We start from the raw sequence: 22,658 nt of genomic DNA on the forward strand, positions 1-22,658 counted from the left end.
TTAGATAAAACAGCTGCTGGATATTAAATATTCTGCAGACATCTGACTGAATTTGGAAGCACTGATTGATTAATATACGTATAAGTAATACACACATTTGGGGTGATAATTATTCAAATAATTTCACTTACCCTTTCATCATCCTGTGAAGTGAAAGAAAATACAAGAGGTTATTTTCAGGGTAGCATTACACGTATAAACATGCAGATACACTGCATGGATGTTGAACCTAAAAAAAAAAAAAGAACACTTTTGCATTACTGTACAATAAGGTTAAAGCTTTACCACATAGAAGATTTCACAAGCTGTTTCTCTCTCACTCTGAAGAGGATCACAATACAGACGCAGTTTCTGGATTTGGATCTAATGTAAACAAAAATCCAAAGCAGCTGATTAGAGCAAGATCAGCTTTGCCTGACCTCCATTAAAAAGTATGTTTTACTTTACTACTGCACACCATATTAGCACATGATTATCTCTGCTATTGTTTCCGTTCTGACAGTTTGTGTGTGTATGTATAAATAAATTATGACAATAGTCAAAGATAGTAACATGACAAAGCATCGTATTTGCATACAATGTGCACTCATCAGGCCCGACACAAAATACTATCCAAGTGAGGCCACTCATTATGATGTATGACGCCACTAGAAAATGAGAAAATTAGAAAATAAATACCGATGTGAGTTAGCATGTGTAGCGAGCTGAACTAATAGTAGTCAACATCATACCCACTAATATTTGCATGTTGTCATTTGGCGATGGAATTTTGGGTGTATTATTCGCCTGTTTACATTTAGTGCAGCGAGTCAGCATTATGACGTGTACTTACAGGGACAGTGACATCTATTCCACGCCTCTTTGCCACCTGCGTCTTCCCATTGATGTAAATGGGCTCCATTGGCTCCGGTGTTATTTCCTGAATCCGTTGATCATCAAGGAAGCTGGTGACCTGGCTGGGTCTCACCAGGAGTTTAAGCTGATGCCACATCCCGTCATACAGAGCCTGACAGAAGGTACAAAAGATTATCTCAAGATTGCGTCAAAGATTACTGAGCTTTGTTAGGTCTTTTAGGAATTTGAGTCGATTGTAGCTTTGAATGACGGGTGCAGCTGTTCTATTAACTCTGCCAAGAGCAAAATGCACGATTTTTGTTTAGATTGTTGCTTAGTTAAGTCAGTTATTTTGCTTTTACATCATGCAGAATTATGCTAAAGCAATTTCCATAAAATTTGTGACGTGTGAGGTGGCAATATGTCCAGTAATCCCCGCTTATTCACAATTCCAGAATCCACCTATCTTCAATTTTTTTCCTGTGGAACCTATCTCCAATTATTGGCTGGAAAAATTCCAATTTTTGGGTTGTTTTTTGAAACTCCTTAAAATGACACATGTTGCTCCAAAATCCTAGTCTAAAAAGCAAAGTAGTACAGAAATTAGTGTCAAGTATGTTGATCTCAACTGAGAGACACGCCTTTCATGTCGCGGAGGATCTGAATTTAGCCTGGGTTGTTACTGGAAGTTACAAAGTGTCTCCCTTGCATGTGTATGTACAGGGGCACTCCTGGTGCATTTTTTTCACCCACGTATATAACATAATAGAGGTGTTGAAGTGCATGTCAGTAAGCACCCACAATATGCATTATCACCATATAAGGGATTTTAAGCCCCGGTATGTAGTAATCCTGTGTGATTCACATACAAATGACCTACTCTTCATCTTCCCTTTTTTGCATTGTTCTTCCTTTGGGTATTTCATAAAAATTAAAAAAAAATCCCATGGGCCATTTATTATTTCCCTAACAGTCTTTTATGAAAGCCCTAAAGCATATACAAATGTGAGAAGAACAGAGCAGGCATTGTTTCACACGGGCTGAGCCACGGCCAATATCTTCAAAATGACAAATCACAGGCTACCACTTTCTGCCACAACAAAATGAATAAAAATCAAACAAGTGCAAAAAAAAAAAAAACATAATTGCAACTGTGTTCAGTGTGCCATGCTACAGTCTAGGTGTGTTAGAATTGAGGGGGAGTGCGCATTTGGAAAAAATAACCTGGCTGCCGTCTGACAGGATGTGTTATTATAAACCGCCATGGAAATCGAGGCACGCGTTCCAAGTGCGACACATCCACCAGCTAGTTTCCACCGGGGAAATGTGGCGGTTTAGATTCGGAAAGATTTTTTTTTTTTTTTTTTTTCCGAGCCCTCCTTTGGCATCCTTCACATGTCATCCTCAGTGATTCATTAAAGTAAGTGCTTTTGTTTTATCTGGAAGGACTTTTACAGGTTAACAAACAACACTGTGGCGAGCCAAGATGTGAAGCGGCTAGGTGCCCTTTAACATAATTTGGTCTTTCCATGTTGCAGCAGAACAACACATCCATATAAGAATATAAATAAAACTGGAGGTGCTTTCACACTAGTGAGCTTTAGTGAATTTTAAGACCTCGGTTGACAGAATGATAATTTGGTAACAGTGTGCCAGGTTATCAAAATGGGTGTTTTTTTAACAGATTTTTTTCAACATAAGTGTCTGCAAATTCATCCCACCCACCTCGAACCCCATATTGAAGACAATCCTCTGCTCCTTGTTTGTCATTTTAGTCGTGGTAAAGGTGACAGTTTTGTCCTTTCCGTTCAGTGTCACAGCAGCCTGGATCTTTTTGTCCTTTGATAGCACCCTCCAAAGGTCAAAGTTCAGCTTTTCGGCAACCCCCTTCAGCCGAATGGTGGCTACAAATACGTAAGATGGAGGAAGGCCCTCTGGGAAAATCTCTCTAGTAAAAAAAAAAAAAAAAAAACATTTTATTGCGTATTGCACTGTAAAATGAGAATGAAAACAATGGAGTATGACGAGCACACTTTCTGTTAATGGAACCTGATTAAAACTCGTTCCCTGCCATTGACGTATGTACTCGTTTTTTCATTTATTTATTTATTTTTATTTTTTTCAAACGTTAGAGTAAAAGAGGGTCTAGCAGTGAATGACTTCAACTCTTTCAAGGGCATGGTACCTGGTGTCCTCAGTGATGTCCGTGGAGGTGCTGAGCGTGAAGGCCGTCTCAGACACCAGAGAGCCATTAATTTTCTTGGCTTTTTTCTCAATGTTCATGCCCACCATTAGCTCAAAGCCTTTCTCATCTCGGGACGCCACCGGTATCCTTGTGGGACACACAGACTCTAGAATAAAAATGGCAATTCAATTAAATGACTTAGAAGTGGAAAGAAACCCCATTTTGTGGATAACCCAATGAGACCTGTATTCGTTTTCACTATACATTAAAATATATTGGGCATCGTGTCCGCCTGTATTACAACAACTGTTTCCATTTGAGTCAAATAAGTGCAGTTCCATTTTGACAAGTTGAGGAAGAAATGTATTCCGGCCTCTCCTGTGCTTTTGCCGACGGATCAAAATGGTAAATTGTTACTAAGACGAAAGTAAATTGACTCTAACCTTCACAGAGCTTCTGTTCCATGGAGTCTCGAATACGGTCAATGGTGGTGTAATCTTCAGCATACAGGACATAGGCGGAAGATGGTTTATTAGCGATCGATACGAGCTCAGAGTTTGTGATCTCGCTACCGACTCCCACGGCAAACACTGTAATGCTTTGAGCTCGTGCCTCGATACTGGCATCCACCTAAGGAACAAATCGACTATTGTCACAAAAGCAGGCTGCGATTGTGTGGGGACAAGTGAAGGGAATTAACAGAATCACACGTTATGAATACAATTATGTTATTATCATTACAGTGTGGTTTGGAACGCTTATGACAGAGAATCATATAAAGCACAACGCGTCATTCAAGCAGTGAAAAATATTTACGACGTCATCTTGGGATTTGCCATCTGTGACCACAACAGCAATGCGGTTCTTGACTTGGCTGGCTCGCTGCGATGTGGAGAAAACATGGTCCACAGCAAACTTAATGGCTCTGCCAGTCTACAAAACAGACCATTTTAGAACAGGTCAACACTATGCATCCTATCATTTTCACCAAAATTGTGTCATGAGCAAGGACTTGCTCTACCAAATGCGGACGGTAAATAACTCCCAGAAAAAAAATTGTTAAAGCAGAACCAGACTGGCTATATTTACAACGCTTTTCCATCCCCTCGTCAGACTTGCTTGTTTACTCTCATGGGCAGCTCTCTGGTTTTCATTTGGTTACACCTTGAACTAGATACTGAGTGTTGGAAATCAGATGTAATTTGGATATTCAATGCAATGGGGACGAAAACGTGATGTAAACACAAGGAAATAAAACTGAAATGTTTTCAATTAGTCCAGTTTATAGCATAAATGAAAAGAATTGGCTTCACTATTGCAATACTTTTGAACAGAAGCATAAGCCCGATCTTAAAAATAGAGCATCAGTATTAATATTTCACTCTTATATTACAATAGTGGAAATGAGGATTGATAGTATGTATTGGGGGGGGGGGGGACTGCTGTGCCTGCCTGCGTGTTTCCTCCCATGTAAGTGATGCCCTTGATGGCTTTAATGAGTTCTGCAGCACTTTGTTGCTTTCCCAGCGGGATCTCCAGACGATGAGTGTCACTGTACTGGATCACAGCCACCTGCAGTGGACACATCACATAAATGGTGCTCTGTTGGCCTTGATCAAGATAAGAAACCCAAGTGATGATACACATACTGTAAAAAAAAAAAAAAATGACAGTACATATTTTGCTTGCAATAAAAGCTCAATAGTCCCGTGGTTGGAATTCAACTACATTGTACATTAAAAGGGGCTTACGATACTGAGGCTCACCAATTATCAAGGGATTTTTACAACTATTGTTTCCAATTGTAAATGTTTTAAAAGCCAAACAAATCGGAAAGAAAGCAGTACCGATTGTCCTCTGTCGCTTTTGATATAACGCAGTGAATCGACGAGCGAGAGCATATTAGCATAGTGAGTTGCTCCCACCTGTGTGTAGTGGGAACTGATGTCAAACTGGCTGGTGATGTTGATAAGCCATTGCTTGGCTGTTTCAAAATCAGCAACGCCAACACTCCACGAGCCATCCACAATAAAGACCAAGTCATTCACTGCTGTGCTGCAGCCTGAACACAATACAAGCACAAAGGAACACTATAAAACAAAGCACAAGTGAATCAAGCAAACACATATCTTTTTTAAATAAAAGCATACATATCACAAAGAACATTTTCAACGCTGTCAGAATTGACTGCGACAAGTTGTGGCATCTCCAATATAGAATCTCGCACTTGTAAGAGCCCACTTCCATCCCGTTAGTTTGCAATGGAGGCATTCGTGGGTAGTCGAATCCCATTAGGCTGGATTCTCGACTAATGGGATGTAACTGGGCTTTTACAGTACACGTAAGGTTAAGAACTCTCATCATCGAACCGTATCATCGCTACCTGCTCGGACGTCCTCTTCCCTTTCTGCAGCTTCCAGCGGAATCAGCGACACAATTATACTCCACAGTGCCCAGAGCAACATGGCGGTTTAGGAGGGCGGTTCCCCTCAGTTCAGTCCAACTTGGCTAAACCATGATTGAAAACAACATGAGAATACAAAATATGCATCCAGCATACATGCTTTGTGTGAGTGGTTGCTTCTAAAATGTTGTCAATACAATCAGCAATGATGCACTATGCTGTATTTGACGACACTAGGCATATTCTTTCCCTCAAAGCCATGTTAAATACTTTTGATACATTTTCATGTCATTTCTGATCTAAGCTATACGATGTGATCCTTTCCTTATGTCCATTTGACTTCCCAGGCGTGCTTCCCGACTAAATAACAATGTGCACACTATGAAGAGCACTGATGGGAAAACTTCAGTGTAAACATGGCAGAGGGCATTGCAGAATTTTGGCAGGAGTTTTAAAGGCATGGGCGGATTGGTCCGCTGAACAGAAGACAGCACTATACCACAAAGTCCTCTGTCAGGGTGTATAACCCTTTTCGCACTCTTGGCGTGTCGGATGGAATTTGCTCTTGTACGATTATGCAGCATTTTGTACCATCTGATGACAAAATGGAACACTGAAAAGTGTGAAAACTATAGTGAGAATATAGAAACTGGGAACTTGCTGGTGAGAGCCATTGCCCAATAGTATGCGGGATAGGATAGGGGCGGCCATTTTGTCACTTCCGTCGAGCGAAAATGACATCACAACTGCTCAGGGCCCGGGTCACGACCAATCACGGCTGACCTCTTTTCTGAAGCTGAGCCGTGATTGGTCGTTACCCGAGCCCTGAGTAGTTGTCATGTCATTTTCAGTCGACAGAAGTGACAAAATGGCCGCCCCCCTGAGATGGCTGAATACGACAATGTGTTGTGTTCATGAAACGTTATGCTGCTTACTGTTGTTCAGACATCAAGCACTTGGTCTGGATCCGTAGTGCCTTTTTATAAACATTCCAAAATGTGGTAATCATGTCATCCAGTGTGGCTCTACTGGGGGTGGAAACAATCATCAAAATGAGAGCCCACCGTTTCTAAAAATGGCTTTTCAGGGATCCTCCAAAAAAATGCCCGCCCCAAATTCTCCTCTCTTGGGTTGCATCTTTACATCCTTCTCCTTCAATCTCTTGCCCCGTTCCTTTTAAAACATGTCATTCATTCCATACAACGGGGATAGGTGGAGACTGACACAAAATTCTGAGTGACCTCGCGGTTCACTTGCCGCGGCCACGGTGCAGTGCACCAACCACATCGACCACCTCCTCTGGCTTCTGGATCACAGAACATTCCTTGTGCACAGACGCCGCCGACTCCCTTCGCTTGCTTTTGTCAACCAATTCCAGAGACCGCTTTTAGTTCTCGATATACAGTATCGCTGACATTCTTAGCGGTTTTTGTTGTTATTATCGGACTAGTCTGGTCCGTTCAATGACTAAATGAAGAAAAGGATTGCAAGGGTCAAATCTGAAGCAAAGTGTGACTATAGACTATAGATTAGGGTTGTTTGCCATTGCAATTCTGGTATGTTAAAACTCACATACTCGACACTTTCTTTGAGGGAACAGGACAAGCCAAGATCAGGATCGTACAGTGAGAGTTTTCATAAAGCAGTCAAAAGCCGGTCATGACTTTTTTATTTCGGGTGTAGAATAGTTGAACTTGGCGCCCTGCAATTGGCTGGCGAGCATTCCATGGTGTATACGGCCTCTCGCTCAAACTCAGTTGTGAGTGAGGATAGGACGTATATAAAATGGATGGATGGAAGCTAAAGTTGATCCAAGACCAAAATCAACATCACATCTCTTATAAATCCTGTATAAATAAAATAAAGTAACATTAAAAAAAAGATCTCAGTATGATACACATCCTCTATTTTTTTGCTGGCATCTTAGTATATTTTAGCAAAGAGAGCCCAACCAGACAGAAAAAGAGATGAGTATAAAGTTTAGAAATTAATTTGCATTTGATCAAGGGAAATAAACAGAAAATCTCACAGAAGAAAAAAGCATGACTTGGTAATTAGAGAAGCACAGATGTAGTCTGCACACATCTCAGGAGGGATATTGGTCCATTAATCTTTGCAGATCCTCTCCAACCTTCATGTTCTAAGGCTGTTGCTTGGTAACGTGAAGCTTCAAATCCATACGATTAAAGTATGGAGACCTGCTGACTTGAAAGTACATCTTTTGACCCATTCCTTTGCTGCCTTTGCCATCAGTTCAATGAGAAGCATGTTTCCAATTCCGCGTTTGACAATAGGGACGATACTGAATTATTCAGGTCACAGTCAGCAGTCGATTGTGGTCAGATACTCCCAAGCTTTCGATTTACGGTTTTCTTGGTGACTGCAGTCCTAACTACCTGGACATCATCCTGCGTGTAGTCCTTTTCTAGCATTTGCTAACATTAGCCATTAAGTAATGGTCACAAGGTCAAATAAGATAAAAGGTTTCAAAATGTCAGTCACATTGCTGTCAAAGACATACAGCCAGGGATTTATACAGGGAAACTCCAATTCGCAATTATGATTGCACAGTTTCACATATAGTAATTACGATGGAAGAGGATTTTAGACTTTCGAACTGCATGTCTTTGAAATACCGAAAGACGTGATGGGAAGGACTAAAACTGCTTTACCCGAAATCAGAGACCTTCCCTGACCCATAATCACAGTGGTTCATACAAGCGGTATATTTAGCTTTTTTTTTTTTTTTCCCCCCGCATTGTCCTGAGGGTTGGTCACTTGTAGCCAAACCAAACTAAGGCCATGAAAAAAAAAAAAAAAAACGGACAATGAAAAGTCACCCAAACATGCACACAACTAAAGTCAATTACTTAGTCAGACTGCTTCCAAATAACTTTAAAAAAACGTTTTTTTTCTGTACATCCCAAAATTAAATCATAGCCTGAAGGGCCCCCCGTGCACATCAAAGAGCGGTGAAAGTAAGTACAGTCAATAAGCTCGCTTACCCTCTGTGGAAGCACAGTCGAGAAGTGATGACAGGGCCGTGTGTGCGCTTCAGCTACAAGTATTCACAAGTGACCGTGATGAGAAAGTGAGGAGAATCAAGTCCCGAATTGGTAGTGACAGTCCTCTCTCTGGTTGGCACATAGAACGGTAGGAGTGTCAGGGCAGGCCTTTATAAATCGTGGCAGCCTTCACCACAAAATGTAGCCAGAGTCCCGTGCTGACGTCCACTCGACATGTGCGCGGACCACAGCATACACATGTTTTCGGATTTGTGTTTTACACATCTTTTGGTGTTCGTTTTACATGTTGTGAAAAGCCTTACCAGTTTACTTTAAGAAAATATTCTACAAAGGGTTAGCAGTAGGTAGGCTATAAATGTGAAAAGAGGATGTCAACATAAATTCCTAACTAAACACTAATCCAACAGTGGAGTCCTATTTTAGCACCAAAAAGGGACCATATGTAAAGGTTTTAATTCTGTGTAACTGTGTAAACAACCGGTGCGCTTTAACTGAAACCAAATCACAGGCGCAGGAATAAATGTTAAATAACATCTGGTTCACATTGAAAAGCTGATAACATGTTCAAGTTAGTTTATTCTTGTAAATTGTATTACGGTAGAACCTCTGGTGTTGATAATAGAAATAAAATCAATTTAATCCAGGTAGATTTTCCTCTCATGATGTTTAGAAATAATCTAATCATTCTAATTTGCCATAGATATGAATTTGAGCGTGCATGATTGTTTATGTTCGATTCCCGACTCCGGCCTTTCTGAGTTTGCTTCGTTCTATGCTTGTGTGAGTTTTCTCTGAGTACACTTTCTTCCTTCCACGTGACATGGTTCAGATTCCAAAGATTTTTACAAACGTGAAGGCACTTTTTTTTTTTAATCTGAATTGTACATGCTCAGAGGCAATAAGAGAAAAAAAAATACACACAAAATACACGTTACTCACGTGTAGTAATTACACAGTATATATCTTAAAAATAAATGAATAAATAATTATTTATCTTAATACACGCGGGGACATTAGCATTTCGTTTGCTGGTACACAATATTAATAAGGATGTTGAGTTACTACTGCCCTCTACTGGCCTATTACAATCAGGACAGTGAGCGGGACTAACAATGGTCACTGCTAAACCAAAGTTCAGAAATATTGGTTTAGTACATTTCCTAAACGAAATATTTCTGAACCTTGACTAAATGCATAATGACAAACCTATGAGAGAGTGATGCACTTTGGACAGAAGAGATAAAACTGAAGCTTTTGGAAAGCCAGATCAGCCAATCACAGCCAAGGGCACACAGAGAAAAGCAACCTTTATGTAGTCAATTTGCATCTGATGTGATGGCCATGCCAAGTGAGCTGAAAATTTGGCACATAAACAGCAAAATGTGAGAATTCATTCTCCACTCTGAGAAACGTGGTCTGCTTTCAGACCACATGTGCACGAAGCTCTAGAAAATAAAAAGCCCGGTTGGTTCAACTGGCGACCTATAAAGGCAAAAGTGAGTGGAAAGAAAATGTCACATGTAGAAAAATGCCCATGCACAGCCTCACCCCTCCTAAAGCTAAGCCATGTTTTTAATGCCTGCAGTGGTATGCCTATTTCATAAGGCTTGATTCTGTATTGACTATTTAAGTAAAAAAAAAAAGATACATCTGTTATGAAATGCGCGATATAAATAAAGTTGTATTATATTGTATTGTATAATTTCATTTGTAATATTTTTTTATTTAGTGATGTGAAACAATATTGCAAAAGCATAGTTGTTTATTTTTCATTAATCATGCATATGGAATAAATACGCCTGTTGTTCCATCTTGGATGCATTATCGGGTTGTTGGCAGGAACACAGGCGCTGCTTGGTGGCGTATGCTCACCTTTGCATATGAAACATTTTTCCCCATTGCTTTATGGTCTCTTGTATTAGTTAAGTCACAAATCATAGTTTATATGTTGTCTTAAAATGGGAAATAGGCAGAAGCATGACCTTATTATACCTACTAAACTCCCTGTGTATAAAAGTGGAGTCAAAGTGCTGCTGGTGTCTAGAAAAAAAACAATTTAGGATTGTCCACGTTATAAAATAAGAATATGTAGGGGGGGAAACAATGTTGTTCAACGTCCACTCTCAACGTAAGCATTTACAATATTTCTCTAATACATATCCTGAATTCTGTCCCCTTATCATCTCTGAAGATGCTGGAAAGGGCTTTCCATGACTTGCTGAATTCCGTTGAAATACTAAAAATTCACCGGAAGATGGCAGCAATGCGCTGACTGCGAATGGTTACTCTACCGGAAATAATGTAGTAGAAGAAGGAAATAGTAGCCCACTATGGAACCGCCCCGTTTAATGGCGAGCTAACAGCAGCAACACTACAAGCGAGCCGCTCAGGATATGTAATAACGCCGAAACGCGTCAATAATGTAGTTGCATAGCTCGGCCATTCCGACTTTTGGGCTCGTTCTCGCATCGCTGATAATGCCGAAGATGAAATTACGGATGAAAACGGGCGAGGAAGGTGGCGACGAAACGACCGAGGAAGATGCATTGGATCCGACGGAACGCCAGCATATCCCCAGTGTGCTCTCTCCCACCTCGATGTCCAACAGGCTGGAGCAGTCGCCCAAAGCTTGTGCATATCCAGCCCAGCTGGACAAGGAGACTGTTTTTGAGTGGTTCGGCCTTCATCTGAACCCTGCCAAGCGAATCGAGTTCATGTGCGGGCTGATGCACATGTGCCAACCCCTGGAGCTTCGCTTTTTAGGGTCTTACTTGGAGGATCTCGCTCGGAAAGATTATCATGTTTTACGGGACTTTGAGTTTCGCGCAAATAATCCACACGAGTTGGGGATTTTAACGGACTTGATCGACCCGGTAGTGAGGTCCAAACTACTGGTGTGTCTTTCCCTCCTCGGATCTGACAGCAGGGAATGCGCTGGGATACTCTTTCGCATACTGAGCCATGTAGATCCGTCCCTGTTCTACAAAAAATACGACTACTCCCTTCCTTCTTTCAGGGACCCTCAGCACCACTCGTTGCATCCGGATGGGAACGCTTGCAAGCAAACATGCGGCGTCTCAACCACCGAGATCTCCCCAGGACCTTTGGACCAGTTAGCGCTGCTTTTCAGTATGGCCTCTTTACACCCAGCTTTTCATTTTCACCAGCGGGAGACTCTTCGGACGCAGCTTGACAAAATTGAGTTGGCAATAGATGAGGAAAGACGACAGCTTCATCGGAACGCACAAACAACGGTAAGACTAACTCGACATGGTGCTAAGCGAGCTCTTGTTTACTTTTATATCACCGCGTTTAGTTAAGGTTTAATTTTCTGCAGGTTCGTTTTTGCTACTTTAAATGTGCACATCACCACGTCGGGATCAATACGAAAGATCGTTTGTTTATTTTATTAAGTTTTCTTTCTCGTCTCTCAAGTGACAGCTGGTGCAGCAAAGTAGCTAAATGCTAACTGGCAGCTAGCAGGCTTAAGTTTTGCAACTCACGCCGTCACAACAGTTTTACAACACAGCACAGGTGGGGTCAAGTTACACATGTGCAAGTCCCACCAAGTCAAGTAAATGAATGACCTTTCACTTGTATTGCACTTTTCAACGATCAAGGTACTCAAAAGAGCTTTTGCAGGTTCTCCTCATTCATTCATCTACTGATGGTGCAGCATCAGGAGCAACTTGCTCAAGGGCACTTGGACAGGTGGGATTGGACCCACAGTCCACGGCTTGGGCCATGCCCCCTCAAGATTTAGCCGTCAAGTCTCAAGCAAGTCAAGTCACTTGGCAGTATCTTGTCTTCCCAAAGATGGAAGATCACAAAAATCAAATAATCATATAACTGGCCAATTTCGCTAACCTATTAAGATAATGCACTGCCACAGTATACACATGCTGTTGTCACACAATATTTCCTCAGCCGTCAATCTGACATGCAGTTTCACTACTGGAAAAATGAAACTTGGATGTAAAAGTTAGCTGCAGGGTGCATTTCCGATGGTGTTATCAAACTACCTTATGTGGCATGCGCTAATACTTAAAATCATTAGCATTACAACTACATACAGTGTATCTTTGAACGGTCCTGTTTTACTCAATTAGGGTCATCATCAATGGGAGTGAAGGGGGGCCATGTGTGCTAAAGATGCTGTACTCCTAATGAAATCCATGTGCCCTTTTTAGAGTGCTGTGCTGTGTCAGGACAAATGTGGTTGACCATGAACAGAGGGAGCGGGCTAATACGCTTTGAAACAATGGCTGAGACTGGATTGGAAATGTTTTGCAGCTGCGAAGAATACATTAGGATAACCGGGGTGACTGCTGTCTGTTGAAATGCAGGATTTGCCAGGCCAGAAGGTTGAATATCAGCCCTCTTCATCTTTGGGCTTGGGCGAATGCGCAGACTCGCATCCTCCTTGTCAGAGCCGACGCTCCAGACGCGGGGCGATACAACGAGAAGGTGAGCGTAAACACATCTCGATAACATGCCATAAATATTCTATTCTATTCTATGTCTATTTTTTATTTTTTTTACAGCGGTGCATATAGAGGCAATTGTGCTCAAGTGTATCTCTCTGACCAGAATAGACAAGGAATACAACTTTGAGGTGAGTAACTGAGCCAACAACTATTCTGGTCATCTTCAGTCACTCCATACAATGCACCACTACAAAAGTGGAGCTAGTAAAGCAACACATATTAATACCGTGTGAGCAATACCGGCAGTGTTGAAAAGCCTCCATCGAGAAAAAGAAATGGACCCGTAGAATTTGATTTAGGGAAAGACTTTGAAGCTTGCTGACATAAACCCTAGCGTGGTGTTTATTGACACACTTCATGTTGTTGACAGCACAGGCGCACTATCACTAAACCAACTGATGTCACTTGACTCTTTTGCGCGTGGTGCTCCCTTCCATAAAGGGTAACACGCCCACTCTTTCACAGAAAAATAACCTTTTTTTTTTTTTTTTATTAAATAGATGAAAAGATCAATTAGTAAATTAAGTCTTTAAATAGACATCCCTTATTCGAGTCCATGCTCAGTCGGTTTGGTGTTCATAGTATTTTTATTTTTTATTTTTTGTACTGTACATACTTTGCACAGATGACCCACTTGGGGCTCTGCCACGTGCTCTAAAATTCCAAAGCTTTTGGTTATCCAAGACACCTTTGGAAGCACATGTTCACTGCGGTCTGTTAATATTTAACAGCCATGGAACGTTTTTGCTTGTTCTTGGTATATTGTTCAGGTGCATTGTTCTTTTCTCGACAGTCGCAAAGAGAAACAAAGAGCCTCCAGCTCAGTGACCTTCGCGTTTAGTGTGTTAAACACAACAGTAGCCCTCAGTGTTGTGGTAACCAAATAAGGCCAAATACGACTTGTCACTGCTCAACATAACGTGCGGATGATGTATCTCTCTCTTTTTAAGTGCAAATATGGGAGTATGTTTGTAAAACACATAGATTCAATATATTTGAATGCAATCTTAACTGGGAGCGTTTAGTCCGGATGTCTTGTTGGCGTGACATCCAAAGCACAACGTTGTTGAGTCATTTTCCATTTGTGTCAGCCGGGCCTTAGTTGATTTTCTCAGTGTAACCAAACTTCATGACTCGCCCTCCCCCACCCCCCCCACCCCTTTTTTTTATTATTTTTTTTATTTTTATTTTTTAAACTTTTGACGCCCCAACTCCTGTTTCAGGTGAAGTGGTCGGACTCCTCCTCTAGTAATGTGACCAAAACCCATTTGGAACTGGAAAATTTCCTTTTTAAGGTAAGCTCATTTTAATGGCTTGTCCCTGTACTTAAAGGGGAAGTCAACCCAAACATATTTTTTTCAAGAATATGTTCTATGCAAGCCCACTAGTTGAAACAAGGCATTTTGATAAATGTTGCGTTTGTGGAATAAGAATGAATACACCCGTTTTTAGCCATCATCGGGGGCGGCCATTTTGTCACTTTTGTCGACTGAAAATGACATCACAACTGCTCAGGGCTCAGCTAACGACCAATCATGACTCAGCTTCAGAAAACAGGTGACCTGTTCGTTACCTGAGCCCTGAGCAACTGTGATTGACGAATGTCAACTGTGTCATTTTCAGTCGACAGAAGTGACAAAATGGAGATGGCTACAAAGGCGCAATACAAACGCAATATTAATCAGAATGCTGTGTTTCAACTAGTGTGCCTGCATAGAACATATTCTTGAAAAAAATATGTTTGGGTGACTTCCTCATTAAATAGCGCAAGTGGAACATTTGTCATGACATGATAAGAACAGCTCATGTACTTCAGTAACCATTTTTTTGGATAACATTTTGCAATCCGTTGCATTTGTTGCAAATCTTTTTGCGTTCTGTCTGCAGCTTCCTAAAGATCAGTGCACTGAGTCATTTGAGAAGAGCCTCCTGAGACTTTTGAGCCAGGGGCACCACTACGAGAGCAGAGAGGGCGAGAAAAGCCTCAGGTACGTTTTTATTCGCAAAAAACGCCAAGCGTGCTTAGCTGTGCGCACAAACGCACAACACGGGAGCTCATCAGTTTCATTTCATGAAAAGTGAAACTCAAGAGAAGGAAAGTTAATCTGGCTGACCGCATTGCCCTCCGTGTTTGCTGACCTTGTGAGCTCAGAGCTGGTGTCAATAATGTGGATGCATTTTTACGACATTTTAGTTTTCATCTGACGTGATATATTAGCTGCACTAAAATAAATAAATAAATCCCACTTTTCCTTTTATGCCAGGGAAACGTTCCTTGCTGCTCCTCCAATTTTCAGACAGACCAGGAAGGTGTGCAGCTTCTTCAATTGTGACTCCAGTTACTCTACAAAACCATCAAGTTGCCGTTGTAAGTAGCCAATTATTCGAGGAAAGGATCAAACAATCGGGTAGCTAATAACAATCGGTAACAATAAATATTTAGTCGTACGCTGAGTGACTCACGATAGTTTGCCAAAGATGATGATAATATCATGATCCAGGCATCACAATGAAACGCTTTTATTTCACATTTGGCGTCCAACTAATTGTTTCATACATGAATATACCTTATATTTCCTGATGTAATGCTTTAATGTTTGTTTTTGTAAATGCAAAATATATTTGGGCGATACTGATACCGTTTTGAAACACTTTGTGTCGGAAATTTTGATTCATGTCTTGTCAGATGAGATGTTACTGTTCCTGTAAGGAATACCGCACAACATTTGTGTTGTTTTTCTTTCTAGGCAATTGTCAGCTGGGGAAAAACCTACAAGCTGATTGCTCTGATGCCTCAAGTCAGGACGAAGGTGAGAGCTCAACATTAAAAAAAAAATATATATGGCAGTCAGCGAATGAGGCCTGACAAACTAAAGCTTTCCTGATGTTGCTAAGCTATAATTTTTGTTATAAAGAAAAAATGTATTCTAACTACGTTTGCATAACGATGTGCCGCTGTGTGTGCGATTAACAACAAGGACTAATACAAGCTGAACATTTTCTTGGTTAATTCGATTTTGGCACCATTTCTCAAGATAAAACCTGGACTTTTGTTATTTCTTTTACTTTGGTAGGTATCGAATCGTACAGTCAGGGACACAAGAAAAAGCATGGAGCCAAGAGTGCAGGTCAAAGGTAAGTGGAAGATCTGGTGCTGTGACGTGGGAAATGGTTTCACACAAAAAGCTCCTAAGACTTTCCCTTCAGTCTGTCTAGTGCCAAAGGCCCTCAGGGAGATAGTCGGAGGGGACCTCACGTCGCCGAGCTCAGCGGTCCAGCAGAAAGGAGGAAGAGAGGCTTCAACCTGAGAAGCGTTCCGGAACCCGAACAGGTGGACGATTGTTATCGTGGATTTTTGTCACAACAAGACATAGATTAGCGGTTCCTTAAAGAACAGAACTTGACAAGTACGTCGTTACTGCGCCCCTCCTCCCTTTGTCCCTTCAGGACACGGAGAAGCGAAGCCACCCGGGAGCCAAGACTAAAAGCCGAGTCCTGCCAGCAGACAGGTAGGTAAATTACCGATAAAAAAAATATCCAATGTATTTTTATGTTTACGTTTAACCTCCAGCTAAGTCGTCATCTACAGCCAGGATCAATTTCATGTTTGTTGTTGCCGTTTCCAATTTCGTTACGCAACTATGGTAAAGCCTTGACTGTGATAATACTGATAACCAAAAGCGGGACTGTTTCATCTCCAGTTTTGGTCTACCGATGAAGAAACATTTGCGAAACTTAACAGGATGAATAATGCATGCAGTCAGCCTCTCGGCCCGTTCCGCCCTGATGTTTCTCTTCTCTTTGTTTACAGGGGCACGGAAAAGGGATCTTCATATGTGACCAATGGTAATCTGGCACCATCTCATTTGTCTCAGAAGAAAGGTGAGTGTTTGTGTTGTCATACTCGGAAACTGTTTTTTATTTCCTTCCAGAAATAGTCTTGTAATTCTTGTTGTATTTTCAACCTCATTGTCTATAAGCCTTGTTTTCTTGGTCGCTTGTACTAAATGATTCATCTTTTCTCTGAGCTTTTCCTAGTGGGTCAACTATGTACATGTATGACGAACGTACTTTCGTTGATGAATATCCCGTGGACAATATGAACAATGCAGGTTTGGTAGCTGTTGCCGGCTCCGGACCGGACACGTTTGGGGAAACGTCATCAGAGAGCTACAGTTCACCATCAAGTCCTCAATACAGAGGAGCAGAGAGCCTGGATAGTGAGGATGATAACAATAAAGGTAAAAAAACAAAACAATGAACATTTTCAGACCCTCTTTTACCCTAACGTTTGAAAAAAGTAGAAATAAATTCCTGGGATTGAATGGCTGGACTGTGAAAAGACACCAAAAAAAAAAACGTTTTTTTGGCAGTGAATGAGTTTTAAATGTGAATGTCCTTGTGCAAATGTCACAGATACTGACAGCCACTCTGATGACTCGTTCAAAGTACCAGGCCCCGGCATGTTCTTCACCCATCAAAGTGATCCAAGCGCTGTGGAAAACGCCATGTCTGTCCACCCTTTGTCCCCGAACAACCACACGGCCCAGATGGACTTTACCGGCCCGGAGAACAGCTTACAGTTTCCCCCTCTTTCCTTCATGCACCCTCTGCCTGACGTGCTCCCCAACGGCGCCTGTGAGCCTCCACTGACGGTGCCTCCGCTTCCCGGCCAAAGCATTCTCCCGGATGGAAAGCCGGCCTCTGGCCCGCCGATGATGCCGATGCCTCCGGTGGTTCCGGTTATGCCGGGCCAAGGGGAAGCGGATAAAAGGGACATCATGCCAACTTTTGGTATTCCGTCGATGGGCTTCCAGCCTCTGGTCCAGAGGTTCAAAACATCTCTGCCACATAACCAAGGCGGCCATGACGGCTCATCAGAGAGCACTTCGACTCCCGTTGCCTCGCAGTCGGCACAGCAAGCCCCGGTGCGACCGATGGGTGCCACGTCTTCCGGCCTCGCCATGTACCCCTCGTCTCTGCCCTGCCAGGACGCGGCCGCTCTAAGTTCGGGCCTGACGCGGCCGCTGCCTCTGGGGGAGGCTTCGCATGCCAAGCACCCCGGTTTAACCTTACCGTCTGCTCTGCCATCCGCCTACGCCTTGCCGCCCGGAGGTGCGCCTGCAGCCCCTGGACTCGTAGCGGCTCCCGGACCCGCGCACACCCCCGGCCCCGCCCCCAGCCCAGCACTTGCTCACGGCGCGGCGCTCAGTGACTGTATCTCTTACAGCAATGCCAGCGCTTCCTGCGGAAGTGGCTGTGACAATCCTATCGCGCTTCAACAAAGTCAGCAGCAACAAGTGGCCCCCCAGCCGCCAGCGCCGCCGCAACAGCAGCATCTGATGGGCTGCGGGACTTGCGGCTGCCACAACAACTGCGGCGGTCGAGGCGGCGGCGGCGGCGTGAGCGGCTGCCAAGCGCCGCTGTTCTTCCCCAACCACCAAATGGCGGCAGCGGTGCGGCAGGTCTTCAGTGTCCCGCCACCTCTCTTCCAACTCACGAGCCTGTGCATCAACAGCTACCTCACCCAGGGCCAGCCACCCCACCAGGCCAACGGGGCCGCCACCCTGCCACCCTTCTACCCGAGCGCCCCGCCCCCCGGCCACCCTTCAGCCTACGGCCCCCTGCACTCGCATCCTCACAGCCACGCAGACGTGTCGTCACACATGCTGAGCACGCAGGTGGTGGCGGCGGCGGCCGCCGCCAGCTACAACCTCCAGCAGCAGATGACGCCGGGCGCGTCGTTCCAACGCATTTACCAGCAGGTTTACCCGAATCCTCTGGGGATGCTTCAAGCCGCTACGCTGGGGGGCGGCGGGCTCAATAAGAAGAACGGGAGCGTGTCCTGTTCTAACTGCGGTGTGAGTGGACACTACGCTCAGGACTGCAACCAGCCCTCCATAGACTCCACACAGCAAGGTAATGCAGCTGCCCTACATAGAGGAAAGAGGCATTGAACGTCTTTTTTTTATGCTGATGCAGCTTTTGCCCCTATATCAGGGCTCATCAATCCTGTTCCTCGAGGTCCGCTGTCCTTCCTGTTTTCCATCTCTCCCTGCTGCAACATACCGGATTTGCTTCTGCAGACCTTGCTGATTATTTGATCATTTGAAGAAGTGAATCAGGAGTGTTGCAGCAGGGAGCGGTGGAAAACAGGAAGGACAGCGGACCTCGCGGAACAGGATCGAAGACCTGTGCCATATATTAACCATGGTTATAAAAAGCCAAGGGTTCAATAACTACCAGTGGTAATGAGCCGAGGGGACTTCTAAGCAGAACAAAATATGATTGGCTCCTTGCAGAGTTGAGGAAACAAGCTGCCTCTTTTAAGTTAATTGGGGCCAGTTGGGTTTTTTTTCTCCAGCAGAGAGGGGAGGGGTGAGCAGCTACACAGAGGAGGAGGGCGGGAGGACACTCCGAACACAGATGCATTTTGGCTCCGTTGATTAATTTGCATTATCATTTAAAAATTGTGCCAGCGGGTACTAGTTAGCCCCAAGGACAACATGAAAAGCCTATAGGTCTGTTCTGGAAATAGACACCAGTGATGGGACACTGTGACTTACTAAGAAGAATCAAAACAGACGAATGTCAACAAGTTACATGTTTCTTATTCTTCCAAATATTCTACATTTTGTTGAAAATGAAACTACATGGTGTTCCCTGAAAAAAAAAGAAAGAAAAAAAAGTTTTTCCCTAAAATTCCGTTTGTAATCACCTTGACCACTTGTGCTCTCACTCCAGGTGGCTTCCGGTTAAAGTATGCAGCTTCACACGTTGCAGAGGCACTCGACGGCGCTGACTGAAAAGGTTGAGCTGTTTCCACGGTGACGGTGATCCGCCCTTCTTCCTGACGCTTCCGTGTGCTCCAAAAGAGCAACGACAAAAAAAAAAAAAAAAGAAACAGGAGCCTTCTCAGAGGCTGCTAAGGGCTCAGCGGACAAAACCGACAAAAAAAGTATTTGTGCCTAAACCTTGTTCACATGAAATAATTTCAATGTCTCGTGCACATGAGTTCCTCCCCTTTCAGTTGAGTGTGGATGTTTTTGCACTGAGGGTTGGAAAACATTTAACTTATTACTTGATTATTATTATTATGATGATTTATTATTACTTTGAGGGCGCTTTTAGAGACATTTTAGTTTTTAAAGTGACGATAAGCCTGAGCGACAACAAACAAAAGTTTTTCTGCTTCTAAACCCTGCTATTTATGCTTTGTCGACATTACCGTTCTTCGGAAGGTTTTATTTGTTTCACCGAATTCTTTCTGATAAAAAAAAAAAAAAAAACAATAATCAAAATGTAATTGTTAAGAAAATAATTGTGTTTTGACCTCGCTGTAAGTTTTTTGAATGTACGCCACATTTAAGGAAGCTGACGTGAGATGTGTGAATCGAATGCGTGTTTTGCCACTCAATAAGATTGTGGGCATTTGAAGGTAATTGCTGCTTTTGAACTTGTTTTTTTCCCCCCCCGCATTTAAAAAAAAAAAAAAAAAAAAAAATCCCTAATGCGCACTACAACATGGGAGGGGGCGCGTATTTCAAGCCGAGTTGTTACTGTGTATAGTTAACATTGGTTGTCACCTGCAGATACTTTAAAAGCACAGTAAGAAAATGAGGTTTTTGTTTGTTCGTTTTTCGGGCGGTCCAATCCTTCATTATTCACTGAAAAACTCACCTTAATTTTTTGGGTGTGTGTGCGCCTAGGCCAAAGCAATAAAAATATTGCTTTGCTGCCACCTTGTGGTCTCTTGGTGGCAAGGAGTGAGTTCAGGAGCTCCATTTGGACAAAAGTAGTGCTTTGCTGGCATCTTAGTGCCAAGAAACTACATTGAAGTGAGTTGAGGGGTTTCATTTAGAAAAAAAAAATAGTGCTTTGCCATCACGTTGTGGCATTTATAGGCAATTATAAACCTTTAAAGGTTTTATAATTATTATAGATTTTCACAATTGACAGGAGCGAGGGTTCACTCGACTGATCAGTTGGACGTGTTGACGGCCACCTGTTGGAAAACTATTCCTTTACCACACATTATTTAAATGCCAGTATTTGCTTGGCAACGGATATTAAGGAAGACGCTGGTAAATTTTGTTTTTCAACCCAGTCTTGGGTCGTACATTATCCAAAACATTCATGCAATGGGTCAAAAGGTCAGATGCTGAACCAGGAAGGTCCGACTTGTAATGATTCAGTTCAAGTTGATGAATAAAATTATTCATATTACATGCATTTAATGTATGAATACATTACAGTTAATTTCAGACATTTCCATATTAAAATTTTAAAAAAAATTAAAGTGTGGTGCTAACCCAATTTGGTTGGGTGGATTTGGATTTGTTTGTCTGTTGTGGGAAACACCCATTCCAAAAATGTTAAATTGTATGAACTACGGTTCACAATCATCACGAATTGCAAAACTTAAAAACAAATATTAGCTCATCCCATCAAGTCTGGGTTGAATTTTCGGTCAAGATTAGACACTTGATTCAAACGACATGCTTTAAGCTTAAAGAATACGGCAGTCAGTCATGACTGAAACTGAAAGTTTGGCGTATTCGGCTTGCGTGTGACATTTCTATCGATGGACTTTAACTGGAGAAAATGGGAGTCAAATGAACTGTCAGAAGCCACCGAGAGGAAATGGGATTTACATCCAGAAAAGACAAACGAAAGCCATCTTTAACATCTACATAAAAACGAGGCTACAGTGGGCTCAAGAAAAGCAATCGTGGATTGTTTGTGGTCTTTCTTAAAACTAGAATTGTGGTATTTGAATACAAAAAAAATGTGGAACATCGTAAATGATCATATTTTTTTTGTTGTCAGGGGTTGTAGTGCATTTTAGCTTCATTTTTGATTCATTCTGATTTACGGAAAGCTGTTTGAGCGTCGGCTAGCATCTTAAGGTACCACTGGTATGCTTTGTTTTCACGAGTAAGACAATTCAGTGCACAATTCGCGCACACCAAACCACTATTTATTTTTGGGACAGCAAATAAATGGACAAGCCGCTCTCCATACTGGTTTGGCAACAAAATATCCTCTGCTGCGTTCTGTCTCCACTTCTGTTGTGTTCATTAGAGCTGCTTGCAGTTGCAATGAAGAACTATGCATGTACATTTCTTCTTCACGTAAATTTTCCACAGTTACTTCTGTCCCACACTGGCTTCCTTCCCAATTTGATAGACTGAATCACAAGCACTGCTGATGTCGGACTTGAGAAGAGCGAAGTACTGTGTAAATATACTGTGCAAGGAGGGGGTTGGGGGGGGGTGAGGGGCTTAAACTTGAGTGTTGTGTTGACCTCAGTGGTGTTTAGAAAAAAAAAAAAAAGTGCTGTTGAATTGCTAGGGGGCGCTCTTATTTCCAGCTCAGTTGAAATGTTTACTGTACTCTTTGATACTGGAAGGTCAGATATATTTCTAGAGCAGAATTTGGATTTTATGCAAACTGTTTTCATTTCAATTAAAAGGCAATAAATGGAGGAAAAAAAAAACATGTCATGAATAGAGTATATCAGAATAAATGGTGTTTTTGCTTGAACGGGAAGCATCAACCTGTGGATGATTTTATTTCTATTATAAAACTGATTTCTGGATGAATGCTACGTTCAAATGTTTTATTTACCCGACAAAAGGGACGTGTCCGCTGAAAGTTCCCCTTTTGTCAATGTTTCAAACTAAAATAAACTGACAAACCAATAATTGATGTGTCATCTG

General features: G+C 42.5%; 2 protein-coding genes across 3 annotated transcripts in view; one reads left to right on the forward strand and one right to left on the reverse strand.

Moving 5' to 3' along the window:
• The window catches only part of LOC147127412 (uncharacterized), a 39,277-nt gene extending 30,795 nt beyond the window's left edge, over positions 1 to 8,482 (reverse strand). Inside the window, exons 1-11 of the mRNA XM_086021073.1 lie at positions 8,429 to 8,482; positions 5,403 to 5,527; positions 4,945 to 5,081; positions 4,472 to 4,591; positions 3,836 to 3,952; positions 3,463 to 3,649; positions 3,020 to 3,185; positions 2,560 to 2,782; positions 833 to 1,006; positions 286 to 363; positions 132 to 143 (exon numbers count right to left, since the gene is read on the reverse strand). Coding sequence (XP_085877199.1) covers positions 132 to 143; positions 286 to 363; positions 833 to 1,006; positions 2,560 to 2,782; positions 3,020 to 3,185; positions 3,463 to 3,649; positions 3,836 to 3,952; positions 4,472 to 4,591; positions 4,945 to 5,081; positions 5,403 to 5,484 — 1,296 coding nt within the window. The 5' untranslated portion in view covers positions 5,485 to 5,527; positions 8,429 to 8,482. The remainder of the gene's footprint in view (positions 1 to 131; positions 144 to 285; positions 364 to 832; positions 1,007 to 2,559; positions 2,783 to 3,019; positions 3,186 to 3,462; positions 3,650 to 3,835; positions 3,953 to 4,471; positions 4,592 to 4,944; positions 5,082 to 5,402; positions 5,528 to 8,428) is intronic.
• A 2,304-nt stretch (positions 8,483 to 10,786) lies between these two features.
• On the forward strand, positions 10,787 to 22,643 carry zcchc2 (zinc finger, CCHC domain containing 2). Of its 2 annotated transcripts, none has more exons than XM_086020076.1 (14): positions 10,787 to 11,703; positions 12,796 to 12,916; positions 12,994 to 13,064; positions 14,160 to 14,231; positions 14,824 to 14,924; positions 15,201 to 15,304; positions 15,684 to 15,746; positions 16,011 to 16,071; positions 16,144 to 16,267; positions 16,384 to 16,445; positions 16,748 to 16,818; positions 17,049 to 17,177; positions 17,353 to 18,855; positions 19,681 to 22,643. In XM_086020076.1, the coding sequence occupies exons 1-14, from the start codon at positions 10,927 to 10,929 to the stop codon at positions 19,740 to 19,742; spliced, it is 3,321 nt and encodes a 1,106-aa protein (XP_085876202.1). In that variant the 5' UTR covers positions 10,787 to 10,926; the 3' UTR covers positions 19,743 to 22,643. The 2 variants fall into 2 exon arrangements, with proteins under 2 accessions (XP_085876202.1, XP_085876203.1); XM_086020077.1 differs by having other exon boundaries at positions 17,386 to 18,855.
• Positions 22,644 to 22,658: the final 15 nt, after the last annotated feature.

The sequence above is a fragment of the Filicampus tigris genome, chromosome 21, assembly GCF_054856515.1.
Source record: "Filicampus tigris isolate MCC_2025a chromosome 21, RoL_Ftig_1.0, whole genome shotgun sequence".
Taxonomy (NCBI): Eukaryota; Metazoa; Chordata; class Actinopteri; order Syngnathiformes; family Syngnathidae; genus Filicampus; species Filicampus tigris.

Bases quoted from the DNA above. Each gene is read 5' to 3' on its own strand.
- zcchc2 (XM_086020076.1), top strand. From the start codon at position 10,927: ATGCCGAAGATGAAATTACGGATGAAAACGGGCGAGGAAGGTGGCGAC. The intron at 13,065-14,159 runs GTGAGTAACTGA...CTCCTGTTTCAG, and splicing joins ACAAGGAATACAACTTTGAG to GTGAAGTGGTCGGACTCCTC. The intron at 16,072-16,143 runs GTAAGTGGAAGA...CTTTCCCTTCAG, and splicing joins GCCAAGAGTGCAGGTCAAAG to TCTGTCTAGTGCCAAAGGCC.